This window comes from Crotalus tigris, unplaced genomic scaffold (assembly GCF_016545835.1).
Source record: "Crotalus tigris isolate CLP2741 ecotype Arizona unplaced genomic scaffold, ASM1654583v1 scf7180000017536.10889498, whole genome shotgun sequence".
In the NCBI taxonomy this organism is placed as follows: domain Eukaryota; kingdom Metazoa; phylum Chordata; class Lepidosauria; order Squamata; family Viperidae; genus Crotalus; species Crotalus tigris.
In genome coordinates, this window is record NW_024096460.1 from 3,762,701 (window position 1) to 3,786,111 (window position 23,411).

At 37.5% G+C, this 23,411-nt stretch overlaps 1 protein-coding gene across 6 annotated transcripts in view; it reads right to left on the reverse strand.

The window, feature by feature from the left end:
- Nucleotides 1-299: 299 nt before the first annotated feature.
- The window catches only part of ATE1 (arginyltransferase 1), an 87,329-nt gene continuing 64,217 nt past the window's right edge, over nt 300-23,411 (reverse strand). For 5 of the 6 annotated variants that reach the window (XM_039335660.1, XM_039335500.1, XM_039335417.1 and 2 more), the window contains one exon: nt 300-3,998. In XM_039335660.1, the coding sequence (XP_039191594.1) occupies nt 3,820-3,998 (179 nt within the window). In that variant the 3' untranslated portion in view covers nt 300-3,819. The remainder of the gene's footprint in view (nt 3,999-23,411) is intronic. The other variant, XM_039335344.1, reaches the window with a different exon arrangement.

The window sequence follows — 23,411 nt, forward strand, 5'->3', positions numbered from 1 at the left end:
GGAAGCAACCTTCTTTAAAATACTGAGGCATCCTCACTCTCGAGGTTTACCTATTTGAAAATGATGCTAGTCATAATCAACAGCTGCCCACATTAAACGCTTATGCAAAAATTTCAAATTGATGGCTTCTTAATATTTGGAATTTCACGAAAAAACTGAGTCTACTGGGTAGCTTTCTGTTTAAGAGCAAGAATGGACAAAGGTTATACTGCAACTTGAGCAATAGCTTTGATTAATGGGTAATGTGTAACCTATCTTGTTTGAAAAACATTAATGGAAATGACGAAACACAAATGATATTTCTAATTGTCCACCTTTTTGGAAAATAACATTTATTGGTGACCTTATATATTGAATTACTACTTAGCTGACAGTTCTCATCTTTCTGTTCAAGTGAAGTAAAAATAAATAGCTTCTCTTTAAATGTCTTGACAGGTCCTGTATCTTTTGTTAACGTTCGATAAAAATAGATTTTGTTTAAACTGGCCCTCAACCACATACTATCTATTCACATAAACACACATGCTCTCACACAGTTTTAAGTAATATAATAAACTTAAAGTGAAATAAAACTTTAATTAAAACACGGAACAGTAATAATTAAAGTACCTCACCAACTAATAAAAATCTACAACATATTGGAAAAAGGAAGTCTGACTTTTTTCTTGAGAAAGAGTTTCATAGTAGAATAATCATAATCCTGTGTTACATACTTTACAAGCCGGCTCATACAAGAATTAGCAGTCTTTCAGATATTCTGGCTCCAGTCCAACATACTCCTGTTTATTAAGCAGTTCTTTATTTCATTTTAGTTTCCAAATAATACAAGATGTAAATGTATGTGTTGTCAGCAGCTTAATGGTGGAAATAATCCCTCAGGCCTATTTATTTGGGGATTGGAACAGAACTATTCTGTTCTTTATTATGGCTTTATAACTAGCTTCTATCACCCCCAGCCAGCATGAATCTCTCCTATAAGTAAGGAGCAGTTTTTAAAATCACCACTCCATGTTTACAGAAGCAATTCCAATTTACCAACAATGACCCAAAACACCACATTAATGTATAATCTCTGTTTATAAAGATACTACTGAGAATACTTTTTCCATTTCAGTGTTATTTCTTTAATACCAGAAGAGAGATGTCGCAAAAAAATAACCAGCTTTCCTTTTTATCAATGGGAACTACTGTGGCACAAAATTCAAATACTTGAATGAACAAGCTCACACAAAGCAAGAGAATGGAAGTACTATATTCATTGAATCCTAGATACATTGACATGTTTTATTCAATGTTCTTTTGGTGGCTCAAATATTTTTGTTGTTTTGTTTTAAACAAAATAATGTTTAGTTTTTATATCAATTATATATTTTTATTCTACTGACTCTTCACTATTTTATGACTACATGTTGACTCTAATAATAGTTTCTTTATCAGGATTTCCAGGATTTTTTTTTTTAAAAAAAAAACTATAGGGAAACCAGATGTAGAATAATAATGAATATTGTTGAAATGACAAACAGTTCATTAATGATTTTCAAGTTGGAATGTGCCCCCTAGTGGCAATCAAATATTAATTATTTTTATTGGATAAAAAATACTAGCCAATGAACACACAATCTAACTGTAATTATATAATTTCTCCAAAGCATGGGTCCTTTGGTTGTTTGAGGACAAATAAAGATACAGCCAATCTTCCAATTAGAAATTCTGAGTAGGAAATCCATGCAAAATTAATCCAGGGGAAGTTACTACTTTAAGGACTTAATACTATGTATTTTACTTCCTATATTTTATGTTTAGGATGTTATTTAAACTGCTAGAACAAATACTATCAGATTGCATTGTGTGATGTATAAATAAAACTGCAATGGGATTAATGTTGCATTGATTTCAGTGAATTTATTCTACATATGACTAAGTCTGACCCAACTTTTTAAAAAATCTTATTTTAGCTACAACTGAAAAGCGTTCAAAATAATTATAAGAAATATTGCTCAGAAATATCATTCTGATAAAAAGGAATTCATTCTGGGTAAAATCTGCACATATAAAAATAACTATGTAGAAAAAAAGAAATGTTATTTTCAAAGGAAAGAATAATTGTATAGGACATCCATATTTTCATGGATCACACTGTTACTGGCTGGTACTATGTTTAATGGTCATGCCAAACAAGTGTGGATGCAGGAGTAAAATTAAGAACTAATTAAGAAAATTTGTGATCCCCCCCCCCTTAACAATGGCTGATAATGTCAAAACTACAACACTGACAACATATCAGCATATTTAACTAAACATGTATGCATTTCAATGAACATACAATATGCACTACTGCATGCATATAAGAATTTCTGAACAAATGCTATTTCCATGCATACTATTATTTCACCCCAAAATCTAGATGCATAACAGGATTTTTATGTTCTGCTATCCTGCTGTATTAGACAATGAGAGAAAGACTAATCAAAGTTGCCTGAAAAATATCAACTGACTGCAGAATGTTGCATTTCATAGCCTTGTATTTTCCAGCTTAAATTACAGGATAGCATTAAAAGTTCTGAATACCCAATTAAAACATTGTTCTATGTCAAGTAAGGTATTTTTAATGGTGTGTTGAAAACTAATTCTCTGAATGCTACAATTGACATAAACATTAAGAATATAAAACAAAAGAAAAATGGGATGTACTTCAATATAGTTTTAATCTACATATTTAAATTAATTTCTTTGGTAATTTGATAAACATTTCAATTCCAACATTTCCCAAAGTGTCAATTTAATTACAAAAAAAAAAAACAAAAAAAAAACGCCACTAAAAATCTAAATCATCAAACTTCCTGGTTATTTCAATACAATTATAAGTTATTTAAAGCAAACATTTAAAAGACTGCAGTGAATAATTTGAAGGATGCAGTGCATAGATACACATTAGATGGCTTTATATTATGTCATATAATACAGAGGTCCTCAACCCCTGGTCCATGGACTGGTACTGGGCCGCAGCATGCCAGCAACCAGTCCGCACAGACAAGCAAAGCCCCATCTGTGGGATGCAGGCAGCACACAAAACCACGCACCCTCCGGTCCGCGGAAAAACCTCTCTCGGTGGAACTGGTCCCTGATGCCCAAAAGGTTGGGAACCTCTGATATAATAGCAATCCTAGGCACCAATTCTACTAGTCAGTGGCTGGTTTTTGACACTGAAGCATAGTGCAAAACATTGGCTTACTTCCAAGTATCTGACTAACTGAATTCTGAAATAACACTAGAACAAAATATTTAATTATCTGATAGTAGTTAAAGAAAATATAAAATTTCTGAAATATTTATAGTTTTCACAACAACTTATATTTCATCACCTAGCTGATTTTAAATATTCTCTTCTGTAAATACCTACAAAATGCTACTTCAAATGTTCCACTCACTTTTATACTCATCCCATTCACTTATTTGAAAATGTAAGGACTTTAATCTCATGAACTCAGTCACTGTAATATTCTTCCAAACCCTTAATATAAAGACTCAAAACCAATGTTTTATTCTAAGGTTTGTCAACATGTTCATTCCCAGGCAGAAAAGGATACACAGTACATATTTTTTTTAATACGGATAACAACAGAAAACTGCAGAGATATGGAATCTTGCAGTGGTGTGACAAAACATCGTTCTGGAACATCTACAGCAGGGGTCTCCAACCTTGGCAAATTTAAGACTTGTGGACTTCAACTCCCAGAATTCCTCAGCCACCTTTGGGAGTTGAAGTCCACAGCCTTAAAGTTACCAAATTTGAGGACCCCTGATCTACAGAATAAATATTCAGCTCCGAAAAAGCAACATCCTCTCCAAGCATGCCTGTCCCACGAGAGCGGCATATTGCTGTACAGTTTCTTCATCACTTGGTCCTTTTCGATTTCTCTTATACACCCTGTAAGGCATAACCGATCTCTTATGGAGAACCTGAACTTTATCAAGTTCCTTCATCATCCCTTCATCAGCTGAAAAAGGAAACAGAAATGTTAACAAACTGCAATGACTAAATGAACAAAGAACATGTTAGATTTTTTTTTTTGAGATGACATCAAACTGTACAGGGCAGCAATATTATGTTTAGAAAGTACATCATATAGAAGAAACTTAAAATATTGGACTTTATTTATTTTAGTTTTTAGCTTCAAGCCTAATTTTCATAAGCAGCATTATCACAGCCTTTTCTGAATTACTTCTATTCAGGTTTTAAATACAGGAAACCAAGTACATATTACAAAGATTTTATTTCTTCACCACCAGTATGTAAGCTATGTTTAATATAAATATCAGGAAACAAACCAGATTTTCTAAGGTTTAAAAAGTTAAATTGTGCTTGAGTAAAAAGTGATATATACTCTTTAAGAATATTATTAAGTTTATAGATATGAAAAAAATTGAATCATGAAAATATGTACAAAATACATAAAAATGCTTGACTAGAGTTCCTTGAAGGGGGTCATATCCCATTACCCTGTGACATAAAACCTTTCCATTTGAAGTTAATCTTATTTTATCTTTCATATAAAACCATAGTAGGCTCCCATTTTTTATGTCAAGAAATTATTTATTATTAATGAATAAAATAATCATAGTATTGGTGCCATTATACAATTGTTTGTAGCGTAGGTTATAATGGAGAACAAAATTTAAATATTGTACAACCAATTTCTTTCAAGAAACAAACAATAACTGAAAACATAATGTTGTCCATTGTTAAATTTAACACCAAACATCTGTTACTAAGATATATTTATATATTCAATTAAGGAAAAAATAGATTTTTAAACAAATTATAACTAGGGTAGGGCTTTAAGACCTTTAAAACTCATTTCACAATTTATCTGGACACATTTTTTACAAAATATGCTGAACTGATGCAAAAATGCAAAAGCAGGAATGGAAAGGTCTCCTACTTTTAAGGCATGTTTTATAAAAGCACACAAATCAACAGAAAGTGGAATGAATCCAAACACTTGATAATCTCCAGGTATTGTGCAAGTTTGCTATGGGAAACTGGCAGTAGAAAAAGCTTTGTCTCAAAATAATGCCAACATTCTCTAGCCTCTTCGTTATTACAGTAGAATATTACAAAGATTTGAGAATCCTTTCTCCTTGAGAATGTTTCCAAATATCAGGATATAGATATCTATGTATAAAGCATAGCATCCCTTAAGCATTACTTAATCATTTTGTTTCAAACATAATAAAACATAAAGGAACATAAGGTTCCATGTTACGAAGGCTTGTTTTTCAACAAGCCCAAATTTACTTTTCTTTAATATTGACAAATGCAATCAAATTCCCAACACTGACTCAACTTGTTAGTGGCTTTTTGAACCATTACTCATTTGTGTAGACAATATTTTTTTTACATTCTATCAGGTTTATGTATTTCAACCTCCTTGTCAAAAACTCTGGGGGACATTAGGCAAAGAATTCTAGTTTCAAGTTCAATTCCGGGATAGAAGTTCATCATAAAATGAGTTTTTCTTAAAAAGAAACAGAAGTTATTTAACTTTAGGTAAAATATGAGCTGCAACCTGAATATTTCTGGCACCAAGTCATATCTTTAAACAAGCACCCATAAAGAGACCCTATTTCAAGACTCTCATATTTTCCAATCCCATTTCTTTTACTAAACATTGAAATTTAAGATTGGAGAACCATTTCTACCTGACTTTGATTTTTCCTAGATCCAGATTTTGTTGATTTTATTAGATGCTGCCATATAACTATTTTTTAAAATTTGCATTTGTTCTTCAAACTTGCATGTCACTGACCGAACATAACACCTTGTGCATGTTCACCTTTCATCAGAAACAAGAAAAATCATATGTCTACTACAATAAAATTTGATTTAGCTATAGTTTATATGTCATACAATTTTCATAACTTTCTTTAAATTACAGATACCTGTCTGAATAATAAGTAGAATTTTTTTACATAAGTATTATCAAATAAATTAAGAAAACAAAAACCATTGAAATGAACAAAGATGACATAATCTGCAAACCACAACTATCCAGTTGCAAAATCTCTAACCCCAATTCCATCTGCTATTGTTTTATTTATGCATTAAATTTGTTATACGCAGTTAATATAAATATAAACTGACTTATACATTCCATAATCCCTAAGAAATGCTTTTTATGTAGGTAGCTCTCTCTCTCTCTCTCTGCCTGTGGTGCGTATTACAACCTCTAAGGAACACTGTGTCAAATTACAATTGCACAAATTATAGTTTGAGTTCAGGTGTCTAAGTTATTTATGGATTATGTGCAAGGTAATTACAAATATACATTAATCGCATAAGGTAAGAATTATTTATTTAAATTTGACCATGCAAGACTTTGCCAGGAAATGCTTATCTGAAAATAACAACATTAATAATAAAGTTGGAAGGGACCTTGGAGGTTATCTAGTCCAACCCTCTGCTCAGGCAGGAAACCCTATACCATTTTAGACAAATGGCTGTCCAGTCTCTTCTTAAAAAGTTCCAGTGTTGGAGCATTCACAACTTCTGGAGGCAGGGTGTTCCACTGGTTAATTGTTCTAACTGTCAGGAAGTTTCTCCTTAGTTCTAGGTTGCTTCTCTCCTTGATTAGTTTCCATCCATTGCTTCTTGTCCTGCCTTCAGGCGCTTTGGAAAATAGCTTGACTCCCTCTTCGTTGTGGCAGCCCCTGAGATATTGGAATGCTGCTATCATGTCCCCCCTCGTCCTTCTCTTTGTTAAACTAGACATACCCAATTCCAGCAACCGTTCCTTATATGTTTTAGCCTCCAGTCCCCTAATCATCTTTGTTGCTCTTCTCTGTACTCTTTCTAGAGTCTCAACATCTTTTTTACATCGTGGTGACTAAAGTGTGGCCTTACCAAGGCATTGTAAAGTGGTATTAATACTTCACGTGATCTTGATTCTATCCCTCTGTTAATGCAGCCTAGCACTGTGTTGGCTTTTTTGGCAACTGCAGCACACTGCTGGCTCATATTTAAGTCATTGTCCACTAGGACTCTGAGATCCCTGTCACAGTTACTACTATTGAGCAAGGTACCCCCTATACTGTACCTGTGCATTTGGTTTTTCTTGCCTAAATGTAGAACCTTGTTTTTTTCACCACTGAATTTCATTTTGTCAGATAACACCCAGTGTTCAAATCTGTCCAGATTCTCCTGTATCTTAAGCCTGTTTGCTGATTCGTTGTTTGATTATCTTTTCCAGAATCTTCCCAGGTATTGAGGTCAGGCTGATAGGTCTGTAATATCCTGTATCTACTTTTTTCCCTTTTTTGAAGATGGGAACTACATCAGCTCTTTTCCAGTCCTCTGGTAGTTCCCCAGTACTCTAGGATCTTTGAAAAATATAGTTAGTGGTTCTGAGATCACATCTGCCAGTTCCTTGAGAACCTTGGGATGTAATCCATATGGTCCTGGTGATTTGAATTCGTTTAGGCTGGATAGGTGCTCACTTACCATTTTCTTGCCTATCTTAACTTATGTTTCTATTCTCTTTTTTATGGCACTATTTTTGATAGGTTGGTCTGTTTTTTCCCTTTGTGTAAAGACAGATGCAAAAAATGAGTTAAATAGTTCTGCTTTCTCCCTGTTGCTTGTCACCTTCTTGCTACTTTCACCCACTAATGGACCAATCATTTTTTTACATGTTTACAGTAATTAAGAATCACCTCAATACTTCATCACCAGGTTTTATATGGCATACAAAGATAGAAAGGGGTATAAATATAAACTAGTAGCCTATGTCAAGTGAGCAACATAACTATAAAAACAGCAAGGAACTTAGAGTTGGTTGATGGACTAATAGTAGATTCCTCCCCTCCACCCCACTCATATTTATCAGATATTTTAGTGATATTTTGTATTGAGTAGGTATTGTTTATACTTATTGTACTGTTGTAAGATTGAGAGTATCTTGGTGACGTTTCGACGAGGTCCCACTTGTCATCTTCAGGCTGGGGTCTTTGGCTTCGTGCTTCTGCGAGCAAAGTGTGATCGGAGCTACTGTCTCTCTCTATATATAGGTGAGGGTGTGTGGAGTGCTGGCTTAGTTGCTGTAGGTGGATTGGTTGGCTGTGTAGTTGTTTGTGGATTGTTTGGCTGTTTCGTAACATCCTGAGTAGTTGAGGTGCTGGCTGTGTGCCCATTAGTCTTTTGTGTTGTAACAACCTGAGTAATGGGTTGTGTGATGACATCCTGAGATCTAGTGTAGTGATATCCTGAGTTCTGTGTTGCACCACCTTGGGTGGTTGGCTGTGTTGTAACATCCTGAGCTTAGGCATTGTTCTGTGATGTGATGTCCAGGGCTGAAGGCTGTGAAGTAACATACTGGGCTTTGGTTTGGCTCTGAGTTTGCGGTCTAGCTCTGTGTTCATGGCGTGTGTCCGTTTGCTTTGTGTGGGGTCGGAGGGAGGTGCAGCAGCTGGTGATGTTGTCGTGGTTTGGCTTCTGGATGGTGGTTGCATTTCGTCTGAGGGATGGGTTTGGGCATGGGTTTGGGTCTGGTGAGGGTGAATGGTGGTGGTGTACTGTGTTGTTCTGGGTCTGGTGTCAGTTTTCGTGGCTAGGACTTGTTTGTTGATTAGGGCTAGTTTCCAGATGTCTGGTAGGTGGGATGTATCATCATGTTTATTCATATTGTGGGGGTGTTTTTCTATTTCGATGGACCTACATACCTATACCCGTGAAAATTTAAGAAAACAAATATCTTACCTCTATGGGGAGGAAATCTTCCTGCTCACCAGGACCTACGAAAAACTCGAAGTCCGAAGAGCCACCATCTTATGTGACCTCACATTCCTACGCAACTGCCGAGACAAAAACGTGATCCCCACTTGCTTCCAACTAAAATTTCATTCCAAAATCTCAGCCACTGAAAGGATCCTGAAAAGAACTGAATTAGCCCTAATCAGAAACTAACTCCACAAGAAAAGATTCGTACTAGACCAAACCAATAGGGACCTACTCATTCTTCACCTCAAACTCAGTAACAAAATCCACCCAGCATTCTGGGACAAATCCAAACAACTAGCCCTCTGGAGAGCCGAAACAGAAACCTCCCACAAGACAGACACACACACCAACAAACTCCACAGACTAGAAAAACGCCAAAAGCCCAACCCCCCCTCCACAGCAACTCATGAAATGAACAGTACACAACATATCAGACAGGACTCTCACCATAGCAGAAACCAATGCCTTTCCAAAGGATTCAACTTTGCAGTCGCCCCCAAACGTACCCCCACTGAAAACATCATATGCGGAGTTGAAGCTACCGTAACCAATATCAACCCAGATGAAGCCAACTAAATCAGACTTGAAGTCACCAACATCCTCCTCTCCAGCAATCCACCTAGAAGCAACTTACATAAAGAAGAACAAAAAGCACTCACCAACCTGAGGAAAGACAACAACATAATCATTCTCCCAGCAGACAAAGGCAATGCCACGGTAGTGATGAACACATCAGACTACCAAGCCAAACTATCCAACCTACTCCAAGACCCCGCTTACAAACCTCTAAACATAGATCCCACCACCTGCCTGGAAAAAAACACCAAATCCAAAATAAAAGCCTCTCCCATCAGTGAAGAGATCCAGCAAAGAATCATACCCAGAGAGAAATCATCCAGATGCCCCAAGCTCTATGGCCTCCCCAAGATTCACAAAGAAGGAACACCACTCAGACCCACAGTCAGCTCCATAGGCTCACCTCTACAGAATCTTGCCAAATTTCTCACCAAACAACTTCAGCCCTACACAGAATCCATCTCCTCACACGTACAAAACTCACTCCATTTCATAGAAACAGTAAAGAAACAAAACCTACAATTCAGCGACCTACTTGTGAGCTTCGATGTCACATCCCTCTTCACCCAAGTGCCTATCAAAGAAGCCTTGACAGCTATCCAAAACAAATACAACCCCCCTAAGCACATCCTAGATATGACCAACCACTGCCTAATCAACACATACTTCATCCACAATGGACAAAGATACAAACAGATAGAAGGAGCACCTACGGGATCACCCCTCTCACCTATACATGGAACACTTCGAAACCAACGCTTTAGACAAATCTGAACACAAACCCAAACTCTGGCTCAGATATGTAGATGACACTTTTGTAATTTGGCCACACGGGAAAGAAAAACTGGACAACTTCCTCACACATCTCAACAGCCTACACCCCAAAATACAATTCATGATGGAAATAGAAGCTAACAACCAACTCCCCTTTCTGGACATTCTAATCTACAAAAAACCCAATGGCTCCCTAGGACACACCATCTACCGGAAAAAAACACACACCAACCGCCGCTTAAACGCACAATCCCACCACCACCCTGTACAGATCAACTCCGTAGCCAAGACCCTCATCTCCAGAACCAAACGCCTAGCCGACAAAGACCACCTGAAAACTGAATTACACACTTTCACAAACGTATTAATCTCCAACGGATTCCACAGAAATACTATTACCAACCTAATCCAAAGGGAAACACCCCCCAAGGACCGAGACATAGAACAGTACAACAACATCGCCTTCCTCCCCTACATCAAAGGCACCACAGATAAAATCAGCAAAATTCTCCACAAACACAATATCAAGACACCCTTCGGCACCGACCAAAACATAGCCAACATCTTAAGAAACCCCAAAGACACGATCTAGCTAGAAAACCAAGGAGTCTATGAAATACCATGCAAAATCTGCCCAGCCACATACATTGGACAAACTAATAGGAGAATAAATGCATGGATCGCAGAACACAAGAACACAGTCAGAAAAGAAGAAAAAACTTCCTCCCTCTTCTAGCACCTTAAAGCTACAGGACATGAAATTGATTTTGAAGGAACCAAACTAATCTCCAAAACTGAACACCACCACAAGAGAATAATTGTGGAAGCCATCGAAATAGAAAAACACCCCCACAACATGAATAAACGTGATGATACCTCCCGCCTACCAGACATCTGGAAACTAGCCCTAATCAACAAACGAGTCCTAGCCACGAAAACTGACACCGGACCCAGAACAACACAGTATGCCACCATCATTCACCCTCACCAGACCCAAACCCAAGCCCAAACCCATCCCTCAGAAGAAATGCAACCACCATCCAAAAGCCAAACCACGACAACATCACCAGCTGCTGCACCTCCCTCTGACCTCCACACAAAGCAAACGGACACACACCATGAACACAGAGCTAGATCGCAAACTCAGAGCCAAACCAAAGCCCGGTATGTTACTTCACAGCCTTCAGCCCTGGACATCACATCACAGAACTCAGGAGGCTACAACGCCAAAGCTCAGGATGTTACAACACAGCCAACCACCCAAGATGGTGCAACACAGAACTCAGGATATCACTACACTAGATCTCAGGATGTCATCACACAACCCATTACTCAGGTTGTTACAACACAAAAGACTAATGGGCACACAGCCAGCACCTCAACTACTCAGGATGTTACAAAACAGCCAGACAATCCACAAACAATAACTCCTACACAGCCAACCAATCCACCTACAGCAACTAAGCCAGCACTCCACAAACCCCCACCTATATATATATAGAGAGAGAGAGAGACAGCAGCTCCGATCACACTTTGCTCGCACAAGCACGAAGCCAAAGACCCAGCCTGAAGATGACGAGTAGGACCTCTCAATCTTACATGGGAAAAGACCCGAATACACCAAGACCGACATACCTATACCCGTGAAAATCTACGAAAACACACACACACACACACACACATTGTTGTTGTTGTTAATTGCGAAGTCGTGTCTGACCCATCGCGACCCCATGAACAGCGTTCCTCCAGGTCTTCCTGTCTGCAGTCGGGGTTGATCTCTTCTAGGACTGACCAGTTTGAACGCCTTGCAGTCCAAGGGACTCGCAGGAGTCTTCTCCAGCACCATAATTCAAAGGCCTCAATTCTTTGGCGCTCAGTCTTTCTTATGGTCCAACTTTCACAGCCATACATTGCAACTGGGAAAACCATGGCCTGGACTATACGCACTTTTGTTGGCAGGTTGATGTCTCTGCTTTTTAGAATGCTGTCTAGATTTGCCATAGCTTTCCTCCCCAGGAGCAAGCGTCTTTTAATTTCTTGGCTGCAGTCCCCATATGAGGTGATCTTGGAGCCCAGAAAAATAAAATCTGTCACTACCTCCATTTCTTCCCCATCTATTTGCCAGGAATTGAGAGGGCCGGATGCCATGATTTTGGTTTTCTTAATGTTGAGTTTCAAGCCAACTTTTGCACTCTCCTTCTTCACCCGCATCAGGAGGCTATTTAGTTCCTCTTCACTTTCTGCCATTAGAGTGGTATCATCTGCATATCTTAGGTTGTTGATATTTCTCCCGGCAATATTAATTCCAACTTTTGATTCATCTAGCCCTGCCTTTCTCATGATGTGCTCTGCATATAAGTTAAATAGGCAGGGCGACAGTATACAGCCTTGCCAGACTCCTTTTCCAATTTTGAACCAATCAGTGGTTCCATGTTCGGTTCTCACTGTTGCTTCTTGACCCGCATATAGGTTTCTCAAGAGACAAATGAGATGGTCTGGTACTCCCATCTCGTTAAGAACTTGCCACAATTTGTTGTGATCCACACAATCAAAGGCTTTTGCATAGTCAATGAAGCAGAAGTAGATGTTTTTCTGGAACTCCCTAGCTTTCTCCATGATCCAGGGTATGTTGGCAATTTGATCTCTAGTTCCTCTGCCTCTTCGAAATCCTGCCTGTACTTCTGGTAGTTCTCAATCCACATACTGCTGGAGTCTAGCCTGTAGGATTTTAAGCATAACTTTACTAGCATGTGAAATGAGTGCAATGGTGCGATAGTTTGAACATTCTTTGGCATTGCCTTTCTTTGGAATTGGAATGTAAACTGACCTTTTCCAATCCTGCGGCCACTGTTGAGTTTTCCAAATTTGCTGGCAAATTGAATGTAGCACTTTTACTGCATCATCTTTTAAGATTTTGAATAGCTCAGCTGGAATACTGTCACCTCCACTAGCTTTGTTGTTGCTCAGATTTTCTAAGGCCCATTTCACTTCATATTCTAGGATGTCTAGTTCGAGGTCAGTGACCATCTCATTGTGGTTATCTGGGATGTTAAGCTCATTATTGTATAGTTCTTCTGTGTAGTTTTGCCATCTCTTCTTAATCTCTTCTGCCTCTGTTAGGTCTCTGCCATTTTGGTCCTTTATCATGCCCATCTTTGCATGAAACATTCCCTTCATATCTCCAATTTTCTTGAAGAGATCTCTGTTCCTCCCTATTCTGTTGTTTTCTTCTATTTCTTTGCACTGTTCATTTAAGAAGGCATTCTTATCTCTTCTAGCTACTCTCTGGAATTCTGCATTCAATTGGGTGTATCTTTCTCTTTCTCCTTTGCCTTTCGCTTCCTTTCTTTCCTCAGCTATTTGCAAAGCTTCCTCAGACAGCCATTTTGCTTGCTTGCATTTCTTTTTCTTTGGGATGGTTTTAGTTGCTACCTCTTGTACAATGTTGTGAACTTCCATCCATAGTTCTTCAGGCACTCTGTCTATCAGATCTAATTCCTTAAATCTATTTGTCACCTCTACTGTATATTCATTAGGAATATGATTTAATTCATACCTGAGTGGCCTAGTGCTTTTCCCTACTTTTTTAAATTTAAGCCTAAATTTTGCAACGAGAAGCTCATGATCTGAGCCACAGTCAGCTCCTGGTCTTGTTTTTACTGACTGTATAGAGCTTCTCCATCTTTGGCTGCAGAGCACATCGTCAATCTGATTTCTATGTTGACCGTCTGGTGATGTCCATGTGTAGAGCCGTCTCTTGGGTTGTTGGAAAAGAGTGTTTGTTATGACCATCGTATTGTCTTGACAAAATTCTATCAGCCTGTGCCCTGCTTCATTTTGTACTCCAAGGCCAAACTTGCCTGTTATTCCAGTTATCTTTTGGCTTCCTACCTTAGCATTCCAATCCCCCATGATGATAAGGACATCATTTTTTGGTATTAATTCTATAAGGTGCTGCAGGGCTTCATAGAACCGGTCTATTTCATCCTCTTCAGCACTAGTGGTTGGGGCATAGATTTGGATTATTGTGATATGGAATGGTTTGCCTTGGATTCGAATTGAGATCATTCTGTCATTTTGGGGATTGTATCCCAGTATTGCTTTTCCTATTCTTTTATTGACTATGAAGGCTACTCCATTTCTTCTGAAGGATTCTCGCCCACAGTAGTATACCTGATGGTCATCTGAGTTAAATTCACCCATTCCTGTCCATTTTAGTTCGCTGATTCCTAAGATGTCGATGTTCATTCTTGTCATCTCTTTTTTGACTACGTCTAGCTTGCCTTGATTCATGGATCTTACATTCCAGGTTCCTATGGAGAAAAAATCTTTACAGCATCGGACTTTCCGTTCACCACCAGATATATCCACAGCTGAGCGTCCTTTCGGCTTTGGCCCAGTCGCTTCATTCTTTCTGGCGCTACTAGTACTAGCCCTCTGCTCTTCCCCAGTAGCATATTGGACACCTTCCGACCTGAGGGGCTCATCTTCTAGCGTCATATCTTTTTGCCTTTTGGTACTGTCCATAGGGTTTTCATGGCAAAGATACTGGAGTGGTTTGCCATTTCCTTCTCCAGTGGATCACATTTTGTCAGAACTCTCTGCTATGACCTGTCTGTCTTGGGTGACCCTGCACGGCATAGCTTATAGCTTCATTGAGTTACACAAGCCCCTTCGCCATGACAAGGCAGTAATCCATAAAGGGGCACACACACATAGTCATAGCTTTATTGTTAATAATATAGGTATTGTAGATAGGTAGGTAGGTAGGTAGGTAGATAGGTAGGTAGGTAGGTAGGTAGATATAGATATAGATAGATATTTAGTTATAGCTGTGGGACTAGACCAGAGCTTTAACCATATGGCTCCACATTAGTCATATTTAAGCAACTATATAATCATCAATGATACAACAGGCTTGCTATTGAATAAGAAACTAAGAATGCAGTCAAAATTTCCATTATCTGGAGGGTTGCATGAGACTGCGTACTATGTTAAGAAGCACGCTTTAATTACTCATTTTTGTGTACTCATTTCATGAGTAAAATACACTTTCATGAATAAAATACACTCCAAACATATAGGAAAACACAACATTATGTGGGAGCTCCGGTAGTCACACAATAGGTATTGGCAGGCTATGTATGACCACAGGATACACTTTCTGAATTCTAGAACTGCCATGCAAAGTCCATTCAAGTTGAGACTGGCCAACTACACAAAGGATCAGACTGGCCAATTACACTATAACACAACCCGTTTCTATATGATGCAATTTATTTGGGTTTCATTAAAATAGCTCCCCATTGTGGCTTTGCATTATGTTTGTCCTAGTAGCACAGTTTGTTCCAGCAACCATAATTTAAAGGATTATGTCAGCATTAAGGGTAAATGCAGCCACTTTTTGAGTACAATACCATCACTTAATAAAGATCATACAGAGAGTAGGTAAGACCACAAATAGTTCACACTAGAATGTGCTCAATGATAGCTTCTCACCTCATTTTTAAAAATGTTTTATGCTGCTCTCACAAAGTTATCCTTTGTTAAAGCCACAATTATAATAGGTGAATAATAGTTAAAATATTAAATAAACATTAAAAATAGAAATGTACAAAACATTTTGTGCTCAGTTCATTCTGTTCTCCTTGAAGAGTTCCAGGAGTGATATGTGCACTTCTAAAAGTAATTTGTGGTGTTCTCCATTCAGCACACCCAATGCAACATTTGTTTGTTTGTTTATGTGTGTATATCGCTTACAGGAAGTTCTAGCTTATCAACCAGTTACTTAGTGACTGTTTAAATTATACAATAGCCTCCTCCTTATGGCTGTTTGCTGCGTCCTGCAATTACATGATTGCGATTTATGACTTTTTTGTTTGCAGGTTTCTGGCATTTATTTATTTTTTCTGGCAAAAGAAACACCCATTGGATAAAATGGATTCATTTAATGACTGCTGATTTCACTTAACCACTACTGCAAAAAAGATGGTAAAATCAGGCACAGCTATGTGGTGACCTGATTAACTTTTTCTGTTACTCAGGTTTATACTAAACAAAGTACTACAGGAAATTAAAAGAAACATAATCATGTCATCCCAGGTATTGATGGGTTAGTTTGAATTTCCAACCTTTGATATAGTCCTGCCCTCTTTGATAATAATAATAGTAAAGTTGGAAGGGACCTTGGAGGTCATCTAGTCCAACCCCCTGCTCAGGCAGGAAACCCTATACCATTTCAGACAAATGGCTGTACAGTCTCTTCTTAAAAAGTTCCAGTGTTGGAGCATTCACCACTTCTGGAGGCAGGTTGTTCCACTGGTTAATTGTTCTAACTGTCAGGAAGTTTCTCCTTAGTTCTAGGTTGCTTCTCTCCTTGATTAGTTTCCACCCGTTGTTTCTTGTCCTGCCTTCAGATGCTTTGGAAAATAGCTTGACTCCCTCTTCTTTGTGGCAGCCCAAGATATTGGAACACTGCTATCATGTCCCCCCTCATCCTTCTCTTTATTAAACTAGACATACCCAATTCTAGCAACCGTTCCTTATATGCTTTAGCCTCCAGTCCCCTAATCATCTTTGTTCTTTTCTCTGTACTCTTTCTAGAGTCTCAACATCTTTTTTACATCGTGGTGACCAAAACTGGATGCAGTAATCCAAGTGTGGCCTTACCAAGGCATAAAGTGGTATTATCACTTCACGTGATCTTGATTCTATCCCTCTGTTAATGCAGCCCAGCACTGTGTTGGCCTTTTTGGGAGTTGCAGCACACTGCTGGCTCATATTTAGGTGATTGTCCACTAGGACTCCGAGGTCTCTCTCACAGTTACTACTATTGAGCAAGGTACCCGCTATACTATATCTGTACATTTGTTTTTTCTTGCCTAAATGTAGAACCTTGCTTTTTTCACCACTGAATTTCATTTTGTTAGATAGTGCCCAGTGTTCAAGTCTGTCCAGATCCTCCTGTATCTTAAGCCTGTCTTCTGGAGTGTTGGCTATTCCTGCCAGCTTGGTGTCATCTGCAAATTTGATGAGTTCCCCATCTATCCCCTCGTCCAAATTGTTGATGAAGATGTTGAAGAGCACTGGGCCCAGAACAGAGCCCTAGGGCACCCCATTACACACTTCCCTCCATGTAGATGCGGTTCCATTGAGGACCACTCACTGAGTACGCCAGTCAGCTAGCTATGAATCCATCTGGTGGTGATGCTGTCTACCCCACATTTTTCTATCTTGTCAAGTAGTACGTTGTGATCTACTTTATCAAATGCTTTACTGAAGTCCAAATAAATTATGTCCACAGCATTCCTCTGATCCACTAATTTTGTCACTTGGTCAAAGAATGCAATAAGATTTGTCTGGCATGATCTATTTTTGACAAACCCATGTTGGCTTTTATTAATGACTTTGTTTGCCTCTAGGTGTTCATTGATTCGTTGTTTGATTATCTTTTCCAAAATCTTCCCAGGTATTGAAGTCAGGCTGATAGGTCTGAAATATCCTGGGTCCATTTTTTTTCCTTTTTTAAAGATGGGAACTACATCAACTCTTTTCCAGTCCTCTGGTAGTTTCCCTGTGCTCCAGGATCTTTGAAAAATATAGTTCAGTGGTTCTGAGATCACATCTGCCAGTTCCTTGAGAACTCTGGGGTGTAATCCATCTGGTCCTGGCGATTTGAACTCGTCTAGGCTGGACAGGTGCTCATTTACCATTTTCTTGCCTATCTTAACTTATGTTTCTATTCTCTTTTTTATGGCACTATTTTTGATAGGTTGGTCTGTTTCTTGCCTTTGTGCAAAGACAGATGCAAAAATCAAGTTAAATAGTTCTGCTTTCTCCCTGTTGCTTGTCACCTTCTTGCCACTTTCACCCACTAATGGACCAATCATTTCCTTCACTTTTTTCTTGCTTTTTACATGTTGAAAGAAGCTTTTTTTGTTATTTTTGACTTTGGTCGCAAGCCTTAGTTCATTTGAGCCTTGGCTTTTCTCACTTCATCTTTGCAGGCTCGGGCTATGTGCCCCTCTTTCCACTTTGTATACTTGTCCTTTTTATCTTTCATGTTACATTTGGAATTTAATTACTGGATCTTGAAATTTCCAGGAAAAGAAATAAGTAGATCCATAATAGTAAAAAACCAGAGAGAAATAGAAATCATGTTGATGAAAGTTTTGGAAGATGTCTGCAGTCAGTAGATATACATATATATGCCATGGTTCCGATAGACAGAGACAAATAAAACAGAACTCCGCAGCTTTGAAATTCCTCAAATAACATGTTTATTAGTTACAAGTATCGGCACATCAAAAGTGAATCCAAGTCTGAAGACGCACGTAACAATTCCCCAATACAAAGTTAAGAAATCCCACCCCTAAGTCTATGCAAGCAACTACGTTCCCCAACACATCTTCTTGGTGGGCTATTCATGAAATGCCCAGCCTGCAGTCCAGGGAGCAGTCAATGACCTTGGTTCCCACAGGACAAAGGTTTATTTTGACTAGCAAAGCATCTGGCAATCCCTCCGCCCTTCTTTCAACAACTGAATATGAATAAGGAAGATGGTTGCAGCCATGCTCATTTTCAAAGTTGACAATTTACACATACACAAAAGTAAAAATTACAATCCAGAACTTAAACAGATTATTCCATTTTTAAAAGACTATCTAGCCCATCTTTAAAAAAAACTGTAAATTTTAGAATAAAATGCGATCAAAAGTACCAAACCTCCCCCTCAAATTAAATTAATACTATCAATTCTCCCCACACTCTTTTAATGTAGCTTTATGTATAAACTAAAGTAATCTCAAAAAAGCAAATAAGAGTTCCTGTCACAGCAACAGTACTAGTTATTTAGTCAGTTTGAATTCAGCTATTGTTTCAATGCCAAGAGCCAGTCGAAAGAAAAAAAAAATCACTTTGTTCATTGTAACCCTTAAACAGAATGGCTTTAACTGAATATAACGGAATCTAAAAACCTTTTACAGCTGTTAAAGAATGACACATAAAAATGTTATTCTTGACTGCAGTATAAATGGTTCTGGCATTTTCAGGCAATAATAATGATCCATCAGGATCAATTTTACAAGTACATACCATGGAGCATTTACACAGCATACTATGCTACTTTTTAAATTCAGATTAATCATTTTTCATGATAGACGTTTTGGTCAATATTTATATTTTAATTATATGAATGTTAGCATTGCCTGGATGAATCTCTGTCCAGGGGAAAAGATTTAGAACAGGGAAAGAGTAAGGAATCTTAAGATTTAGCGCCACCAGGGCTTAACACTGAGATATCAGTAGAATCATCTTCCACTATCCTCATTTCTCCAATCCTGGAGAAGTTATAGTCCAAGGTTACCAAGCTGGAACAGTAAAGGAAGGTTTCCCCAATTTGGGCGAACCCTGACACTACTGCATACCGAGCCAAAGGGTAGAAACAAAGAAATGCTTAACTGCTTGGAAGAATGCCTTTGGATCAAGGTACTATAGGATGTAACTCCTGAAGAGTCCAATATTTGAATTAGCAGCAATTAAGCCTTTGTCTGGAGGTGCTCAAATCCTGAAACAATTTTGTTCCTTGATTCCAAACCTTACTTAATTTTATTTCAAACTCTGGACTCTTCTCTGGGCCTAACCAGTTTGTGTATTTCACTTTGTTGACCAGACTCTTTGCTGTTGTCTGCTTTTACATATTCTCAGCTGATTTTTGATCTTGGTTGTTGGTTCATGTCTCTTGCCTTACTATGTGGACTCGGGCTAGGATATAAAGATTGCAATTTTCTGGCTGCTAAAGGATTTAAGATATTTGTGGCCATTTTGAAAGGAGATTAGATGAAGAGAAGTATGCTTGCTGTTATGTTTTGTCAAGTTATAGTAAATTTGTGGTGATTCTGTGGATATAAGTTGTTCAAGTTCTCCTGTCTCTTGCTGCATTACACAATTCTTGCAACTATCAGCTTCTTAGTTTCTTCTACCTTCTCCAATATTATATTTTCACAGATATATCAGCCTGAATGATGTGTCATTATCTTTGCTTCCAATGAGTGCTAAGTTTTGATTTCTTATAAGGTTGACTCAGCCTTCCATCCTTCCGGGGTAGGTAAAATGAGGACCCAGATTGTTGGGGGCAATGTAAATATATATATATACATTGCTTACTGGTGTACACCGCTTAGAGAGTGCTTGCACTTAAAGCGGTATATAAGTTTCATAAATAAATAAATAAATAAAATAAATACATAATCCCTTCTATTTAAATACGGTTGGAAGTAAAGAATAACTAATAAGTATAGATACATAACAAGCACTACATTATTGGATATAGCCTCTGGATAGCAGATTAGGCTCATAACAAGTCAGCAAGGAGCAATATATAGAGCATTGATGGGTAATCCATCCCACACAATCATAAGCAATGTGTATGCAAAACACAATAATGTAGGTAGTTCTAGTACTATTTTTGTATAATATGTCTTTAAACAATCCCTTTTCAGGCATACACATTAGAAGCATTAGGCTGAAGTCAGTCATCTATCATCCCCATGGAATATATAGCACCATAATGTTGAACTTTAGACTTTCCACATAGTTTGTTTCCTAAGATATAGTTTTAGACTTCATTCTATGAACACAATAAATGTTACTCTAACACTAGTTCCAATTTTTCTTCTTCTAGTTGATGGGAAACTGAAATCTTATAAAATTATAATCATCATAAACATGCTTCCATTTATATGGAGAAGACTTATTAGCAAACATTAACATTGCTTACATAACAAACCTTCTTTGTTGAGAAAAAATGTTCTCTTTTCTTAATATCACAGCATAGCTAGAATTATTTAACCATCAGTGATCCATCTACTTTTTAGGGTTTCCTTGCATATACTAACATTTAGTTGACAAATTTGGATACAGCTCATTAGCACTATCTGTACTGTTTAAACATATTTTACAATCAAGGATCATGTTGGATTGTGAACTTTAAATGCCTTCAAGTGTTTATAAAGTTAATTAAGAACAGATGCAAGATCCAAAATGTAAGAAGCTACAGCAATTCTGGGAATATATCAACACATTTTTCCTCTTCTGTAACTCATGGAACAATAACCTTCTGGGTTTTGCTAAGAACTATGAGAAAATAATTCTGTTTCACAATTTTCAAAGGGTTGCTTTTAAACCTCTCCATCACAAAGGCAGTATCAATATACATTAAAATTATTTATGTATCAACCATTCTTGTTTATTAAAAATAAAATTTATTTACAATATATTCTTAAGAAATTTGGGATATGAGCCTGCCTTATTAGAGGCCATGTAAAATTTTGCTGCTTATATCAACATATATAAACATATGTGTTTTATTATTTGGCAATAACTACAATAACTATGCAGCCTGTATTGTCTTTTCAATGGACAAAGTGTAATTTGCTTCTTTACAAAAAGGAAGCAAATAAAACAATGCCAGAAAATCTTTTGCAAACATATAGAACAGTTTGTTCAGTATGATCATGTCCATTTCAAAGTTACATAAGCTTTAAAAGGTCAAGTACCTCTATATGATAATTTTTTCCATCGTAAAAATCTGAGGAGCATTGCATTGGTATTCAGGATTATTTTATTTATTTTATTTATTTGGCTTCTATGCATCTGTGTCTTGCAGTTTGCAAAGTAAAAAGCAAAATACAATTGGTACCGATAGATAGATAGATAGATAGATAGATAGATAGATAGATAGATAGATAGACAGACAGATAACTTTTATTGTCATTTTTTTACTGTGGGCACAATTTCACACATTAAAAATGAAATTTAGTTACTTGCTGTCAAAGAGCACACATACATAACACGCATACAATATAAAACATATGTACAGACCAGTGATGGTGAACCTTTTAGAGACCGAGTGCCCAAACTCCAACCCAAAACCCACTTATGCATCATCGGGAGTTGGGTGGGTGTGACCCATTGGGTGGGTGTGGGCCCATTGGTGGGCGTGGCTGTGGTGGTAACAGCAGACTGGGTGGGACTATAAAGTTCAATCATTCAATTCCAACTTTGCAAGATCTTTTTTTTTCCGCGAGAAGTTGAAATTGACTGATTGATTGAATCTTTTTTTTATACATGGCGGCTGAGGCCTAAAGCGAAAAGGTTTTATAAAACCCAGCTGAAGGACCTAGGACTGGGGCGATGGCGCGCATGCCCACAGAGAGGGCTCTAAGTGCTGCCTCTGGCACCCGTGCCATAGGTTCACCACCACTGGTATAGATCTACACCGTTACATACAAGTAACATATAAATATACAATTGGCTACATCTGTGTTAATATAGTTAGTGTTTAAATCCAAACCAGTGAAGATGATGCTTGCTTTGTGTTATAGAGAGACTCCTTTCCATTTTTCCCCAGCACTGTAGCTGTTTAAAAGGCATTTTAATACTAGAAAGGAAAAGTGCATTTGAACTGCTTAAACAAGAAGTATACTGAGAGCAAGGGTTGCATAATACGTCCGAAAATTATAAGTAAGTAGAACTCTCTAAAATGTATTTCCAGATGGTTGGTTTTGGTTTGATAGATGGAACTAATTATTCAATATGAACATGAAGAATTGTCGTATTATAATTATCTTCTTTTAGTAGTATATTTCGCGGTTAAATAAATACCCAAATATTTAACTTTTTTAACTATTTGAAGATTTGTCATTTTAGTGAGTTGAGTTTTCTGTTTGTCTGTTAGATTTTTTGTTATTACTTTAATCTTTTCCCTGTTTATTTTTAGACCAGCCACTGCTCCAAATTTCTCAATTTTCTGCAAGAGTTTATTAGCTGTTTGCAATGGCTCCTCCAGAATGAAGACCAAGTCATCCACAAAAGCCTGTAGTTTATATTTCTGATCTTTAATCTCCAGGCCTTTAATTTCTGTATCTTGTCAAAACTTCTAAAGTAAGAATAAACAACAGAGGAGACAACGGGCATCCCTGTCTAGTGCCTTTTTAAATCTCAAATCTATCTGTGTAATCTCCATTTAAAAGTATTCTTGCTGTTTGTTTCTTATAAATTGCTTGAATTGCTTTATTAAAATTTTCACCAAAGTCCATTTCTTGAAGTTGTTGAAACATAAATTGCCAATTTAAATTATCAAAGGCTTTTTGTGCGTCAAGGAATATAAGAGCCATCTGACTCCCTGGATGGATTTCATAGTACTCCAGGACGTTTAAAATAATCCTCAAGTTATTTTTTATCTGTCTTTTTGGTAGGAAACCATTTTGGTCTGGGTGTATAAATT